Raw genomic sequence first — 17405 nt, 5'->3', positions numbered from 1 at the left:
GAAACCACCTTCGGAAGAAATTGCTGACGAGTTCTTAACTCTGCCCTATCTTCATGGAAGATCAGGTAAGGCCTCTTGTGAGGCAAGGCCCCCAACTCAGACACCCGCCTTGCGGATGCCAAGGCCAACAGCATGACCACTTTCCAAGTGAAAAACGTAAATTCTATCTTCTGTAGAGGTTCAAACCAATCCGATTGAAGGAACTGCAACACCACATTAAGGTCCCATGGTGCCACCGGAGGCACAAATGGAGGATGGATGTGCAGCACCACTTTCACGAACGTCTGAACTTCTGGAAGGGAGGCCAATTGTTTTTGAAAGAAAACTGATAAGGCCGAAATCTGGACCTTGACTGAACCCAATTTTAGGCCCGCATCCACACCCACCTGCAGAAAATGGAGAAAACGTCCCAACTGAAACTCTTCCGTAGGAGCCTTCTTGTTCTTCTTACGAGCTTGAGAACTTTTGGCATTAGTGGAAGTGGAGGGAAGACATACACCGACCGAAACACCCACTGTGACACCAGTGCATCCACTGCTATTGCTTGAGGGTCTCTCGACCTGGAACAATATCTGTGAAGTTTCTTGTTGAGACGAGACACCATTATGTCTACTTGAGGAACTCCCCAAAGACTTGTCACCTCTGCGAAGACTTCTTGGTGGAGGCCCCACTCTCCTGGTTGGAGATCGTGTCTGCTGAGGAAGTCTGCTTCCCAGTTGTCCACTCCCGGAATGAAAATTGCCGACAGAGCTTTTGCATTTCTTTCTGCCCAGAGGAGGATCTTTGTCACCTCTGCCATTGCTCTGCTTTTCGTTCCGCCCTGACGGTTTATGTACGCGACTGCTGTTACATTGTCCGTCTGGATCTGCACGGGTTGATCTTGAAGAAGATGCATCGCTTGTAGAAGGCCGTTGTAAATGGCTCTCAATTCCATAACGTTTATGTGAAGACAGGTTTCCTGACGACCATTTTCCTTGGAAGCTTTTTCCCTGTGTGACTGCTCCCCAGCCTCGGAGACTTGCATCCATGGTAACTAGGACCCAATCCTGAATCCCGAACCTGCGTCCCTCGAGTAGGTGAGAACTGTGTAGCCACCACAGGAGTGAAATCCTGGCTCTGGAAGACAGGATTATCTTCTAGTACATGTGTAGGTCGGATCCGGCATGGAATCGGCCAAACTGTATGGCCTCGTAGGCCGCTACCATCTTTCCCAACAACCGAATGCATTGATGGATCGACACTCTTGTTGGTTTCAAAATTTATTTGACCGTTCTCTGGATTTCCAGAGCCTTTTCTACTGGAAGAAATACCCTCTGTACTTCTGTGTCCAGTATCATCCCCAGAAAGGACAATCTTGTCGTCGGTTCCAACTGCGACTTTGGAAAATTCATGATCCAACCGTGTTGTTGGAGTATGGACAGGGAGAGTGCAATGTTCTGCACCAACCGTTCCCTGGATCTCGCTTTTATCAGCAGATCGTCCAGGTAAGGGATTATATTGACTCCTTGCTGTCGAAGGAGGACCATTATCTCTGCCATCACCTTGGTGAATACCCTCGGTGCCGTGGAGAGTCCGAACGGCAACGTCTGGAACTGGTAATGGCAATCCTGTACTGCGAATCTCAGATAAGCTTGATGAGGAGGATAAATGGGAATATGTAAGTAGGCATCTTTTATGTCCACTGACACCATGAAGTCCCCTTCCTACAGACTGGAAATCACTGCCCTCAGAGATTCCATCTTGAACTTGAACCTTTTCAGGTAGATATTCAGAGATTTCAGGTTTAAAATTGGTCTGACCGAGCCGTCCGGCTTCGGAACTACGAAGAGGCTTGAATAAAACCCTTCTCCCTTTTGTGACAAGGGCACCAGGACAATGACTTGATCCTGACATAATTTTTGAATTGCAGCTGTTACTACTTCTCTGTCCGGGAGAGAAGCTGGCAAGGTCGATTTGAAAAAGCGGCATGGGGGGACGTCTTGAAACTCCAGTTTGTATCCATGGGACACTATATGCAAGACCCATGGGTCCAGGGCAGATTGAACCCAGGGCTGACTGAAAAGTTTCAGACGTGCTCCCACCCGAGCTGACTCCTGCCAGGGAGCCCCAGCGTCATGCTGCAGATTTGGCAGAAGCAGGGGTTGATTTTTGCTCCTGTGATCCTGGGGACGCTGTGGACTTTTTTCCTCTTCCCCTCCCTCTACCTGCAATGAAAGGGGAACCTTTACCCTTTTTGTATCTGTTGGGCTGATAGGACTGCATCTGAGAGTGATGTGTCTTTTTCACCGGCGCAGGGGCATAAGGCAAGAATGTCGACTTACCTGCGGTAGCCGCAGAGACTAAAGCATCCAGCCCATCTCCAAACGAGGCCTCACCTTTATACGGGAGAGCCTCCATATTTCTTTTGGAATCTGCGTCAGCATTCCATTGGCGAATCCACAACGCCCTCCGAGCTGAGACTGCCATGGTAGCGGCTTTTGAACCCAAGAGCCCGGCTTCTAGCATGTATGCAGCAGCATCTTTGATATGACCTAACGTTAGAAGTATCTCGTCTCTCTCTATCGTGTCAATTTCAGATGACAAGTTGTCTGACCAGCACTACTCACCCACGCACAAGCAATGGTGGGTCGGAGTAGCGTACCATTGGCCACATAAATAGATTTTAACGTAGTCTCCAACTTGCGGTCTGCCGGCTCCTTTAATGAAGCCGTCCCTGGCGCAGGGAGAATAACCTTTTTAGTTAATCGTGACAGGGCAACGTCTAAAACGGGGGGTGACTCCCACCTTTTCCTGTCCTCTGCCGGGAATAAGCAACCTGAATTCTTTTGGGAATCTGAAATTTATTTTCAGGGTTTGCCCAAACTCCCTCAAAGAGAGTATTTAACTCGTGAGAAGGAGGGAAAGTTACATTAACTTTCTTTTTCTTATAAAAATAAGCCTTCTCTTGAGGTAAAGGAGGGGCTTCCGTAACTTCTAAGACCTCCTTTATAGCAACAATCATATATGGAATGCTTTTCGCCAATTTAGGGTCTATTCCCCTGGAATCACTAGTGTCGACACAGGAATCAGAGTTCGTGTCGGTATCAGTTTGTACTATTTGTACAAATGGTCTCTTATGTGACCCAGAGGGGTCCCCTGAGGATGAAAAGGCAGAACTATGGAAAATCACATCTTCCACTGATTTTCTCCAGTTTTCTGCATGAGACTCAGACTTATCCAATCTCTTACTGATATGATTCACACTATCACGTCATTCTTTCACCCATTCAGGCTCGTGGTGTACCGGCAGCGCCACCACATTACAACTCTGTGTCCCTAAAATGGCTCCCTCAGGGAAAGAGCTCCCTGCCTCAGACATGTCACACGTGCACAACCACACCACAGACACTCTGGGACTTATAGGGGACAGACCCACAGTAAAATCTGTCAGAAGGACACAGATAGGATTTGCCAGTTCACAACCCAGCGCCAGTGATAAATATTCCGTGAAACACAATATGCCCACAGACCTGTAGCGCTTTTATAATGATAATTTCACACTATAGCACCATATTACACTGTGCCCCCCCTGTTTTACACCCCGATACTTGGTTCAGAAGTGAAGGAGGACCAGCGTTCTTCTCTGCAGCCTGGAATGAGAGAAAATGGCGCTGAGCAGTGTGCTGGCTGCCTGAGGAGGAAGCCCCGCCCTCGTAATGGCGCGTTCCCCCTCAGATTTTTCAATAGTAATATTTATACTGGCAGGGGTAGGACTGTGCCTCAGAAACTTATGTCCCTGCTTCTGCCAGTTATTAGTAGGTTTCATGCTGCCCAGGGCGACCCCCCCTCAACCTCCCGCGCCCTACACCCTCCTGTGCCTGTGTTACCGGGTAGCATGGCGCGCAGCGTTCCTGCCCGCTGCGCGGTAGCTTTCAGCCGTCAAAATGAAGATCCTTCTTCTTAAACACTCACCTGTCTTCTGACTTCTGGCTCTGTAAGGGGGTTGACGGCGGGCTGTGGGAGTGAGCACATAGCCGCAGCTAGCGTTCAGTACCCTTCAGGAGCTAATGTCCTGTCAGCCAGAAGCAGAGCCATGGAACTATTCAGGAAGTTGGTTCCTACTTCTGCCCCCTAAGTATCACGAAGCAGGGAGACTGTTGCCAGCAGTTCTCCCTGAAAAAAAAAAAATCTAATATAAAGACTTTCAGAGAAACTCAGTAGAGCTCCCCTGCAGTGCATCCAGTCAGCCTGGGCACATTTTCTAAACTGAGGTCTGGAGGAGGGGCATAGAGGGAGGAGCCAGTTCACACTCTGAAAAAGTCTTAAAGTGCCCATGGCTCCTGCGGAACCATCTATACCCATTGGTACTGAAGTAGACCCCAGCATCCTCTAGGACGTATGAGAAATGGAGACCGACTGAGGGGGTAATTCAGAGTTGATCTTAGATGTGCTAAAGTTAGCACATCTACGATCAGTTTCACAGACAAGTGGGGGGATGCCCAGCACAGGGCTAGTCCACCCCACATGTCTTGATCAGCCCCGCCGCACAGGTACAAAAGCATCGCATGGTGGTGATGCTTTTGTACCTGCTGAGTAGCTCCCTACCAGCGTAGCTCCTGCGCGCTGGCAGGGAGCTTCTCGTCGCATCCAGGGTTGCAACGGCTGCATGTGACATCACGCTGCATCCGGACGCGCCTCCATTGTCTGGATCGTGCCCGCCGTTCTAACACCATTGGCACACCCTCCCCGCGACCGCCTCGTCAATCAGGCAGAGGTATTAGCAGTCCAGAGATGCTGTTAGCATCTCACTGGGCTCCAGGGGTGCGCACGCGCACTCCACAAAAAGATTCAGACTGCGATCACTGCCACTGCAGCAATCCAGTCTGAATTGCCCCCTGAGAAGGAGTGTGAGTGGCATAGATAGGAATAAGAGGATATAACACATGGGTCTTCAACCTGTGGCCCTCTAGCTGCTGTGAAACTACACATCCCAGCATGCCCTGCCACAGTTTTGCTATTAAGGTATGCTAAAACGGAGGCAATGCATGCTGGGATGTGTAGTTCCACAGCAGCTAGAGGGCCACAGGTTGAAGACCCATGATCTAACAGATGGCGTCTCAGAGAGCATTTTATAGGGCAGATGCAATTAAGCATGAGGTTCAGTTGAAATTCGCACTACACAAAGGGCGAGAAATCCTCTATTGGGTGTACGAGCAAAAACATGGCTATTCTGCCCCTATGAGACAGCTGGGGAGAGATTGACCAGGTGTTGTAAGGAATTTCAAAATAGATTTGGCTGTGAAAAGGTGGTACTGAAGGCCAAATTATTGCACCCAGAGAAGAAGTGAATATTGACTCTGCAAGCAAGAGACATAGGACAACAATTAGGTAAATAACATGCTAAGTTAGACAATGACCATCAACTAAGTACAGTACAAATGGAAGGAAGATATTTAGTGATGGATGCATTTTTTGTTTTAAATAAGGACACATGAATGCTCACTTTGTTCTTGCACATAAAAATAAGAGGTCTGCGTCCAAGAACCATTTCCAGCCAACGATGTGGCCCGTACTCTCACACTGTAGTTTCCTGGACGTAGTGAGCGTAGCTTTGCTCCTTTATCCATGGTGTACTGTTTCTGCGAGACACAGACGTTTTCCTCCTGCAATGTGGTTAACAGAACTGAATTATCGCAGGAAGTATGACAACCGTAAACACATTTGGACAGCTATTATAATTGATTTGTAAAGTGCCACTGTGCTCCACAGTGCCAGATACTGGTGAACACAGGACATACATTAAACAGGGAAATACAAGGTAGATAATATCAACGTAGCCATGAAAACAAAGAGCAGGGAAGGCCACGCTCAGGGGAGAGTTTACACTCTAATCTGAAAGGAACACGAGGAGCTAATGTGGGCAGGAAAGGTGGGAGTAGGGTAAGATCTAATAAAGAGAGGGGTTTTCTCTAGAAAACCTACCTGAGTGTCTCCAAGCCGGGTATATTGTACTTCATACAAAATGGTTAGGCCATTAGGGTCTTTAGGCTCCTTCCACATGACGTGAATGTTTTGCTCTACAGTCTCATAGGTTACAGGCTCCTCAATATTATCAGCTTTCACTGTGGATAGATTAGACACCACATGTTAAAACAAAATTTCCTCCCTAACACTCAATGCACATCACAGCTAATTTGTTATTTTAATAACAGTTTCAGAAACGCAAATAATGAACAATCCTTCTTGACTATTAGTGCAAGTAAAAAATGTATCATATATTGTAACATGCATGTCACTCAATAGTAAATAAGAAATTATTTATTTGTATAAGCCCATACTCTGGAGCATTTTACAATTAAAAGCAATCATCATAGACGAATAACTGGGCAGTAACAAGTAGACAAGATCAAGTAATGATCCAACAGCTAATGGTAAAATTATGTGGTATTCTACATTCTGGGCTTGACCTTTTCACCAACATGAGGCTGACCTGGGGAGTGTCACCCAAACCCCCAAAAGAATGCTGTGTTGACAAGCAGGACAAAAAAAAAAGGGCATCTCACCGCAACCAGACTATTATTTTTTTTTTCCTTTTTGCTTATAAGATGTTTATTTGCCTATCTTTATATGTCGTTCTCATTAATTGTTTTTGTGTATTCTTTAAGCATTGTATCTTTCTCATACAGGTTGAGAATCCCCTATCCAAAATCCCACATTTTTGGGTCCCATACTGAGATAATGATATATATATATATATATATATATATATACACATACATACACACAGTAGATATATATATATATATATATACACACACACACACATACACACACACACACAGTAGATATATATATATATATAGAGAGAGAGAGATGTACAGAATATATATATATATATATATATATATATATATATATATATATATATATATATATATATATATATATATAACAGTCCACTGTAGGCGGCACACTGGTCATAAAAGATACAAGACAGCAGGTTGCAGCAACCTGCTGTCTTGTATCTTTTATGACCAGTGTGCCACTTACAGTGGACTGTTATATTGACCCGTGGCTTTGCGGGTCTAGGAGGGCACCGGGACTGAGCTATTTGTACCTGGGAGTGCTGCCAGAAGTTGCTTGTATATATATATATATATCATATATCTCAGTATAGGACCCACAAATGTATTAAAAAGACTGGCTTGTGTGATTCTTATAGGATCTGTTTTGCCTGTTTTGCTGGTCCATGCTGCATATCTGTATTATAGGTTAAGATTTGGGAAATGATACAGTAACTGGGGCTTAATTGTAGCTGTATGGAGGACTTAAGGATTCCTATTTGGAGTGAGTAGCTAATAAAAAAAAACCTTAAGTTGTGGCAGACAACTTAATAGTGAGTGATGATAATCTAAACTACACAACGGACTTTTTCCACCCAACAGTGTCCTGTTTTATCTATATCTGCCGTACTGGGTCAGTCTAACTCCCAAAGCATTATCATTCCTGGTTGGATATCAAGGAATAATTAAAAATAAGAATTTACTCACCGGTAATTCTATTTCTCGTAGTCCGTAGTGGATGCTGGGAACTCCGTAAGGACCATGGGGAATAGCGGGCTCCGAAGGAGACTGGGCACTCTAAGAAAGAATTAGGACTACCTGGTGTGCACTGGCTCCTCCCTCTATGCCCCTCCTCCAGACCTCAGTTAGGGAAACTGTGCCAAGAAGAGCTGACACAATAAGGAAGGGATTTGGAATCCCGGGTAAGACTCATACCAGCCACACCAATCACACCGTACAACTCGTGATACTATATCCAGTTAACAGAATGAACAGCAACTGAGCCTCACGAACAGATGGCTCATAACAATAACCCTTTAGTTAGGCAATAACTATATACAAGAAGTGCAGACAATCCGCACTTGGGATGGGCGCCCAGCATCCACTACGGACTACGAGAAATAGAATTACCAGTGAGTAAATTCTTATTTTCTCTGACGTCCTAGTGGATGCTGGGAACTCCGTAAGGACCATGGGGAATATACCAAAGCTCCCAAACGGGCGGGAGAGTGCGGATGACTCTGCAGCACCAAATGAGCAAACTCAAGGTCCTCCTCAGCCAGGTATCAAACTTGTAGAATTTTGCAAATGTGTTTGAACCCGACCAAGTAGCAGCTCGGCAAAGTTGTAAAGCCGAGACCCCTCGGGCAGCCGCCCAAGAAGTGCCCACTTTCCTTGTGGAATGGGCCTTTACAGATTTAGGATGCGGCAGTCCAGCCGCAGAATGTGCAAGTTGAATCGTGCTACAGATCCAGCGAGCAATAGTCTGCTTAGAAGCAGGAGCACCCAGCTTGTTGGGTGCATACAGGATAAATAGCGAGTCAGTTTTCCTGACTCCAGCCGTCCTGGAAACATAAATTTTTAAAGCCCGGACTACGTCCAGCAACTTGGAATCCTCCAAGTCCCGAGTAGCCGCAGGCACCACAATAGGTTGGTTCACATGAAAAGCTGAAACCACCTTAGGAAGGAATTGGGAACGAGTCCTCAATTCCGCCCTATCCATATGAAAAATCAGATAAGGGCTTTTACAAGACAAAGCCGCCAATTCTGATACACGCCTGGCCGACGCCAAGGCCAACAGCATGACCACTTTCCACGTGAGGTATTTTAGCTCCACGATTTTAAGTGGCTCAAACCAATGCGACTTTAGGAAATCCAACACCACGTTGAGATCCCACGGTGCCACTGGAGGCACAAAAGGGGGCTGAATATGCAGCACTCCTTTAACAAAAGTCTGAACTTCAGGCAGTGAAGCCAGTTCTTTTTGGAAGAAAATCGACAGAGCCGAGATCTGGACCTTAATGGAACCCAATTTTAGGCCCATAGTCACTCCTGACTGTAGGAAGTGCAGAAATCGACAGAGATGAAATTCCTCCGTTGGGGCCTTCCTGGCCTCACACCAAGCAACATATTTCCGCCATATGCGGTGATAATGTCTTACGGTCACATCTTTCCTAGCTTTAATCAGCGTAGGAATGTCTTCCTCCGGAATGCCCTTTTCTTTTAGGATCCGGTGTTCAACCGCCATGCCGTCAAACGCAGCCGCGGTAAGTCTTGGAACAGACAGGGCCCCTGCTGCAGCAGGTCCTGTCTGAGCGGCAGAGGCCATGGGTCCTCTGAAATCATTTCTTGAAGTTCTGGGTACCAAGCTATTCTTGGCCAATCCGGAACCACAAGTATAGTTCTTACTCCTCTCCTTCTTATTATTCTCAGTACCTTGGTATGAGAGGCAGAGGACGGAACACATAAACCGATTGGTACACCCACGGTGTCACTAGAGCAGTGATTTTCAACCTTTTTTTACTCGCGGCACACCGAACAATATTTTAAAATTGACAAGGCACACCATCAGTTCCCCATAGAAAAAAAACTAAAAACACACATTGGCCATCACAGTAAAAAAAAGAATCCATACATACATTGGCCTACACAGGAAAAACAATCACATTGCTCCCCACATAAATCATATTGCTCCCCACATAAATCATATTGCTCCCCACATAAATCTATCACATTTCTACCCACATAAATCCTGTTGCTCCACACATGAATTATTCACATTGTTCCCCCCATAAATCCATAAATCCTATTGCTCCCCACAGGAGAAATAACATAACAAATATTAGCCCCTACCGACTAGCTGTTCTCCTCCCTGTCCCTCAGTGACGGGAATTGTTCATAGTGGAGTGCTGAGAATACTGAGCAGCTGTCGGTCGGGCAGGTGTGGATGTGGGTGGGAAAGGAAAGTTGTGGATGCAAGCGGGAACTGGAAGATGTGTATACAGGCGGGTGGGCTGGCTGGGTGGTGAGACGCTGCGGCCGTGACCTATGATATCACACTGCCACGTCATCAAAGCATAGGTCATGGCCAGAGCATGACTGATCCTCTAAGAAGAGCCCGGGCCAACAATTCACTCTGAAGGTACAGGAAGCTGCTCTGGCTCCGCGGCACACCTTGCAACTGGTCGCGGCACACTAGTGTGCCACGGCACACTGGTTGAAAAAGCCTGCACTAGAGCGTCCACAGCTATCGCCTGAGGGTCCCTTGACCTGGCGCAATATCTTTTTAGCTTTTTGTTGAGGCGGGACCCCATCATGTCCACCTGTGGCCTTTCCCAACGGTGTACAATCATTTGGAAGACTTCTGGATGAAGTCCCCACTCTCCCGGGTGGAGGTCGTGCCTGCTGAGGAAGTCTGCTTCCCAGTTGTTCACTCCGGGAATGAACACTGCTGACAGTGCTAACACATGATTTTCCGCCCATCGGAGAATACTTGTGGCTTCTGCCATCGCCATCCTGCTTCTTGTGCCGCCCTGACGGTTTACATGGGCGACCGCCGTGATGTTGTCTGACTGGATCAGCACCGGCTGGTGTTGAAGCAGGGGTCTTGCCTGACTTAGGGCATTGTAAATGGCCCTTAGTTCCAGAATATTTATGTGTAGGGAAGTCTCCTGACTCGACCATAGTCCTTGGAAGTTTCTTCCCTGTGTGACTGCCCCCCAACCTCGAAGGCTGGCATCCGTGGTCACCAGGACCCAGTCCTGTATGCCGAATCTGCGGCCCTCTAGAAGATGAGCACTCTGCAGCCACCACAACAGCGACACCCTGGTCCTTGGAGACAGGGTTATCAGCCGATGCATCTGGAGATGCGATCCGGACCACTTGTCCAAAAGATCCCACTGAAAGATCCTTGCATGGAACCTTCCGAATGGAATTGCTTCGTAAGAAGCTACCATCTTTCCCAGGACTCGCGTGCAGTGGTGCACCGACACCTGTTTTGGTTTTAGGAGGTCTCTGACTAGAGATGACAATTCCTTGGCCTTCTCCTCCGGGAGAAACACCTTTTTCTGTTCTGTGTCCAGAACCATCCCCAGGAACAGTAGACGCGTTGTAGGAACCAGCTGCGACTTTGGAATATTCAGGATCCAGCCGTGCTGTTGTAGCACTTCCCGAGCTAGTGCTACTCCGATCAACAACTGTTCCCTGGACCTCGCCTTTATAAGGAGATCGTCCAAGTACGGGATAATTAAAACTCCCTTTTTCCGAAGGAGTATCATCATTTCGGCCATTACCTTGGTAAATACCCTCGGTGCCGTGGACAGACCAAACGGCAACGTCTGGAATTGGTAATGACAGTCCTGTACCACAAATCTGAGGTACTCCTGGTGACGAGGGTAAATGGGGACATGCAGGTAAGCATCCTTGATGTCCAGTGATACCATGTAATCTCCTTCGTCCAGGCTTGCAATAACCGCCCTGAGCGATTCCATTTTGAACTTGAACCTTCTTATATAAGTGTTCAAGGATTTCAAATTTAAAATGGGTCTCACCGAACCGTCCGGTTTCGGTACCACAAACATTGTGGAATAGTAACCCCGTGGAGGGGTACTTTGGTTATCACCTGCTGGGAGTACAGCTTGTGAATCGCCTCCAGCACCGCCTCCCTGTCTGGGGGAGTAGTTGGCAAGGCTGACTTGAGGAAACGGCGAGGGGGAGACGTCTCGAATTCCAGCTGGTACCCCTGAGATACCACTTGTAGAATCCAGGGATCCACCCGTGAGCGAACCCACTGGTCGCTGAAGTTCCGGAGACGGGCCCCCACCGCACCTGGCTCCGCCTGTGGAGCCCCAGCGTCATGCGGTGGACTTAGAGGAAGCGGGAGAGGACTTTTGTTCCTGGGAACATGCTGTTTGGTGCAGCTTTTTCCCCCTATCTCTGCCTCTGGGCAGAAAGGACGCGCCTCTAACCCGCTTGCCTTTCTGGGGCCGAAAGGACTGTACCTGATAATACGGTGCTTTCTTTGGCTGTGAGGGAACATAGGGTAAAAATGTCGACTTCCCAGCCGTCGCTGTGGAAACGAGGTCCGAGAGACCATCCCCAAACAATTCCTCACCCTTGTAAGGCAAAACCTCCATGTGCCTTTTAGAATCTGCATCACCTGTCCACTGCCGAGTCCATAATACTCTCCTGGCAGAAATGGACATTGCATTTATTCTAGATGCCAGTTGGCAAATATACCTCTGTGCATCTCTCATGTATAAGACTACGTCTTTAATATGCTCTACAGTTAGCAATATAGTGTCCCTGTCAAGGGTATCAATGTTATCAGACAGGGAATCTGACCATGCAGCTGCAGCACTGCACATCCATGCTGAAGCAATAGCCGGTCTCAGTATAATACCTGAGTGTGTATATACAGACTTCAGGATAGCCTCCTGCTTTCTATCCGCAGGCTCCTTTAGGGCGGCCGTATCCGGAGACGGTAGTGCCACCTTCTTTGACAAGCGTGTGAGCGCTTTATCCACCCTAGGGGATGTCTCCCAACGTATCCTATCCTCTGGCGGGAAAGGGTACGCCCTTAGTAACTTTTGGGAAATTACCAGTTTCTTATCGGGGGAAACCCACGTTTCATCACACACTTCATTTAATTCTTCAGAAGGGGGAAAAACCACAGGTTGCTTTTTCTCCCCAAACATAATACCCTTTTTTGTGGTACCAGGGTTAATGTCAGAAATGTGCAACACATTTTTCATTGCCGTAATCATGTAACGGATGGCCCTATTGGAATGTACACTAGTCTCATCGTCGTCGACACTGGAGTCAGTATCCGTGTCGACATCTGTGTCTGCCATCTGAGGTAGCGGGCGTTTTTGAGCCCCTGATGGCTTTTGAGACGCCTGGGCAGGCACGGACTGAGAAGCCGGCTGTCCCACATCTGCTATGTCATCAAACCTCTTATGTAAGGAGTTGACACTGTCACGTAATTCCTTCCACATATCCATCCACTCAGGTGTCGACCCCGCAGGGGGTGACATCACATTTATCGGCACCTGCTCCGCCTCCACATAAGCCTCCTCATCAAGCATGTCGACACAGCCGTACCGACACACCGCACACACACAGGGAATGCTCTGACTGAGGACAGGACCCCACAAAGTCCTTTGGGGAGATAGAGAGAGAGTATGCCAGCACACACCACAGCGCTATAAATCACAGGGATGTACACTATAATGAGTGATTGTTCCCTATAGCAGCTATATATATAGTATTTGCGCCTAAATTTAGTGCCCCCCCTCTCTTTTTTACCCTATTGAGCCTGGAAACTGCAGGGGAGAGCCTGGGGAGCGTCCTTCCAGCGGAGCTGTGAGAGGAAATGGCGCCAGTGTGCTGAGGGAGATAGCCCCGCCCCCTTCACGGCGGGCTTCTCCCGCTTTTTTTATGGATATATGGCAGGGGATTTTACACATATATAGTCTTAATGACTATATTATGTGTATTTTTGACAATGTAAGGTAATTTTATTGCAGCCCAGGGCGCCCCCCCCCCAGCGCCCTGCACCCATCAGTGACCGGAGTGTGAGGTGTGCATGGGGAGCAATGGCGCACAGCTGCAGTGCTGTGCGCTACCTTAATGAAGACCGGAGTCTTTAGCCGCCGATTTCCTGGACGCTCTTCTTGCTTCTGGCTCTGCAAGGGGGATGGCGGCGCGGCTCCGGGACCGGACGACCGAGGCTGGGCCTGTGTTCGATCCCTCTGGAGCTAATGGTGTCCAGTAGCCTAGAAGCCCAAGCTAGCTGCAAGCAGGTAGGTTCGCTTCTCTCCCCTAAGTCCCTCGTAGCAGTGAGTCTGTTGCCAGCAGATCTCACTGAAAATAAAAAACCTAAATATACTTTCTTTTCTAGAAGCTCAGGAGAGCCCCTAGTGTGCATCCAGCTCGAGCCGGGCACAGATTCTAACTGAGGTCTGGAGGAGGGGCATAGAGGGAGGAGCCAGTGCACACCAGGTAGTCCTAATTCTTTCTTGGAGTGCCCAGTCTCCTGCGGAGCCCGCTATTCCCCATGGTCCTTACGGAGTTCCCAGCATCCACTAGGACGTCAGAGAAAAGTCTGTTACTGTAGATGTGATCACACAACTCCAAAAATAAGAATTTACTTACCGATAATTCTATTTCTCGTAGTCCGTAGTGGATGCTGGGGACTCCGTAAGGACCATGGGGAACAGCGGCTCCGCAGGAGACTGGGCACAAAAGTAAAGCTTTAGAACTACCTGGTGTGCACTGGCTCCTCCCCCCATGACCCTCCTCCAAGCCTCAGTTAGGATACTGTGCCCGGACGAGCGTACACAATAAGGAAGGATTTTGAATCCCGGGTAAGACTCATACCAGCCACACCAATCACACCATATAACTTGTGATCTAAACCCAGTTAACAGCATGATAACAGAGGAGCCTCTAGAAAAGATGGCTCACTACAGCAATAACCCGATTTTTTTGGCAACAATAACTATGTACCAGTATTGCAGACAATCCGCACTTGGGATGGGCGCCCAGCATCCACTACGGACTACGAGAAATAGAATTATCGGTAAGTAAATTCTTATTTTCTCTAACGTCCTAAGTGGATGCTGGGGACTCCGTAAGGACCATGGGGATTATACCAAAGCTCCCAAACGGGCGGGAGAGTGCGGATGACTCTGCAGCACCAAATGAGAGAACTCCAGGTCCTCCTCAGCCAGGGTATCAAATTTGTAGAATTTTACAAACGTATTTGCTCCTGACCAAGTAGCTGCTCGGCAAAGTTGTAAAGCCGAGACCCCTCGGGCAGCCGCCCAAGATGAGCCCACCTTCCTTGTGGAATGGGCTTTTACAGATTTTGGCTGTGGCAGGCCTGCCACAGAATGTGCAAGCTGAATTGTACTACAAATCCAACGAGCAATAGTCTGCTTAGAAGCAGGAGGACCCAGCTTGTTGGGTGCATACAGAATAAACAACGAGTCAGATTTTCTGACTCCAGCTGTCCTGGAAACCTATATTTCCAGGGCTCTGACAACGTCTAGCAACTTGGAGTCCTCCAAGTCCCTAGTAGCCGCAGGCACCACAATAGGGTTATTCAGGTGAAACGCTGAAAACCACCTTAGGGAGAAACTGAGGACAAGTCCTCAATTCCGCCCTGTCCGAATGGAAAATCAGATGAGGGCTTTTACAGGATAAAGCCGCCAATTCTGACACGCACCTGGCCCAGGCCAGGGCCAACAGCATGACCACTTTCCATGTGAGATATTTTAACTCCACATATTTAAGTGGTTCAACCAATGTGACTTTTGGAACCCCAAAACTACATTTAGATCCCAAGGTGCCACTGGAGGCACAAAAGGAGGCTGTATATACAGTACCCCTTTCACAAACGTCTGAACTTCAGGGACTGAAGCTAGTTCTTTTTGGAAGAAAATTGACAGGGCCGAAATTTGAACCTTAATGGACCCCCATTTCAGGCCCATAGACACTCCTGTTTGCAGGAAATGTAGGAATCGACCTAGTTGAAAAATTCCTCCGTCGGGGCCTTACTGGCCTCGCACCACGCAACATATTTTCGCCAAATGCGGTGATAATGTTTTGCGGTTATATCTTTCCTGGCTTTGATCAGGATAGGAATGACTTCATCCGGAATGCCTTTCTCCTTCAGGATCCGGCGTTCAACCGCCATGCCGTCAAACGCAGCCGCGGTAAGTCTTGGAACAGACAGGGTCCTTGCTGGAGCAGGTCCCTTCTTAGAGGTAGAGGCCACCGATCCTCCGTGAGCATCTCTTGAAGTTCCGGTTACCAAGTCCTTCTTGGCCAATCCGGAGCCACGAATATAGTGCTTACTCCTCTCCATCTTATAATTCTCAGTACCTTGGGTATGAGAGGCAGAGGAGGGAACACATACACTGACTGGTACACCCACTGTGTTACCAGAGCGTCCACAGCTATTGCCTGAGGGTCCCTTGACCTGGCGCAATACTTGTCGAGTTTTTTTAAACATGTGGAAGACTTCTGGGTGAAGTCCCCACTCTCCCGGGTGGAGGTCGTGTCTGCTGAGGAAGTCTGCTTCCCAGTTGTCCACTCCCGGAATGAATACTGCTGACAGTGCTATCACATGATTTTCCGCCCAGCGAAGAATCCTTGCAGCTTCTGCCATTGCCCCCCTGCTTCTTGTGTCACCCTGTCTGTTTACGTGGGTGACTGCCGTGATGTTGTCCGAATGGATCAACTCCGGGTGACCTTGAAGCAGAGGTCTTGCTGAGCTTAGAGCATTGTAAATGGCCCATAGCTTCAGGATATTTATGTGAAGTGATGTCTCCAGGCTTGACCATAAGCTCTGGAAATTACTTCCCTGTGTGACTGCTCCCCAGCCTCGCAGGCTGGCATCCGTGGTCACCAGGACCCAGTCCTGAATGTGCGGCCCTCTAGAAGATGAGCACTCTGCAACCACCACAGGAGAGACACCCTTGTGCTTGGTGACAGGGTTATCCGCTGATGCATCTGAAGATGCGACCCGGACCATTTGTCCAGCAGGTCCCACTGGAAAGTTCTCGCGTGGAATCTGCCGAATGGGATTGCTTCGTAGGAAGCCACCATTTTTCCCAGAACCATTTCATTGATGTACTGAGACTTGGCTCGGTTATAAGAGGTTCCCGACTAGCTCGGATAACTCCCTGACTTTCTCCTCCGGGAGAAACACCTTTTTCTGGACTGTGTTCAGGATCATCCCTAGGAACAGAAGACGAGTCGTCGGAATCAGCTGCGATTTTGGAATATTGAGAATCCAATCGTGCTGCCGCAACACTACCTGAGATAGTGCTACACCGACCTCCAACTGTTCCCTGGATCTTACCCTTATCAGGGAATCGTCCAAGTAAGGGATAACTAAAATTCCCTTCCTTCGAAGGAGTATCATCATTTCGGCCATTACCTTGGTAAAGACCCGGGGTGCCGTGGACCATCCATACGGCAGCGTCTGAAACTGATAGTGACAGTTCTGTACCATAAACCTGAGGTACCCTTGGTGAGAAGGGTAAATTGGGACATGAAGGTAAGCATCCTTGATGTCCCGAGACATCATGTAGTCCCCTTCTTCCAGGTTCGCAATCACTGCTCTGAGTGACTCAATCTTGAATTTGAACCTCCGTATGTAAGTGTTCAAGATTTTAGATTTAGAATCGGTCTCACCGAGCCGTCCGGCTTCGGTACCACAACAGTGTGGAATAATACCCCGTTCCCTGTTGCAGGAGGGGTACCTTGATTATCACCTGCTGGGAATACAGCTTGTGAATGGCTTCCAAAACTGCCTCCCTGTCAGAAGGAGACATCGGTAAAGCCGACTTTAGGAAACGGCGAGGGGGAGACGTCTCGAATTCCAATTTGTACCCCTGAGATATCACCTGAAGGATCCAGGGGTCTACTTGCGAGTGAGCCCACTGCGCGCTGAAATTCTTACAAGCGTGTGAGCGCTTTATCCACCCTAGGGGGTGTTTCCCAACGCACCCTAACCTCTGGCGGGAAAGGATATAATGCCAATAACATTCTAGAAATTATCAGTTGTTATTG

The 17405-nt window shown here is 48.2% G+C and overlaps 1 protein-coding gene across 1 annotated transcript in view; it reads right to left on the bottom strand.

The window, feature by feature from the left end:
- INSR (insulin receptor) overlaps window positions 1–17405 on the bottom strand; it is a 274711-nt gene that overhangs the window by 38660 nt on the left and 218646 nt on the right. The window contains exons 12-13 of the mRNA XM_063914392.1: window positions 5962–6101; window positions 5483–5642 (exon numbers count right to left, since the gene is read on the bottom strand). Coding sequence (XP_063770462.1) covers window positions 5483–5642; window positions 5962–6101 — 300 coding nt within the window. The remainder of the gene's footprint in view (window positions 1–5482; window positions 5643–5961; window positions 6102–17405) is intronic.

The sequence above is a fragment of the Pseudophryne corroboree genome, chromosome 1, assembly GCF_028390025.1.
Source record: "Pseudophryne corroboree isolate aPseCor3 chromosome 1, aPseCor3.hap2, whole genome shotgun sequence".
NCBI classification, from domain to species: Eukaryota; Metazoa; Chordata; class Amphibia; order Anura; family Myobatrachidae; genus Pseudophryne; species Pseudophryne corroboree.
This window is presented reverse-complemented; position numbering and strand designations above follow the sequence as displayed.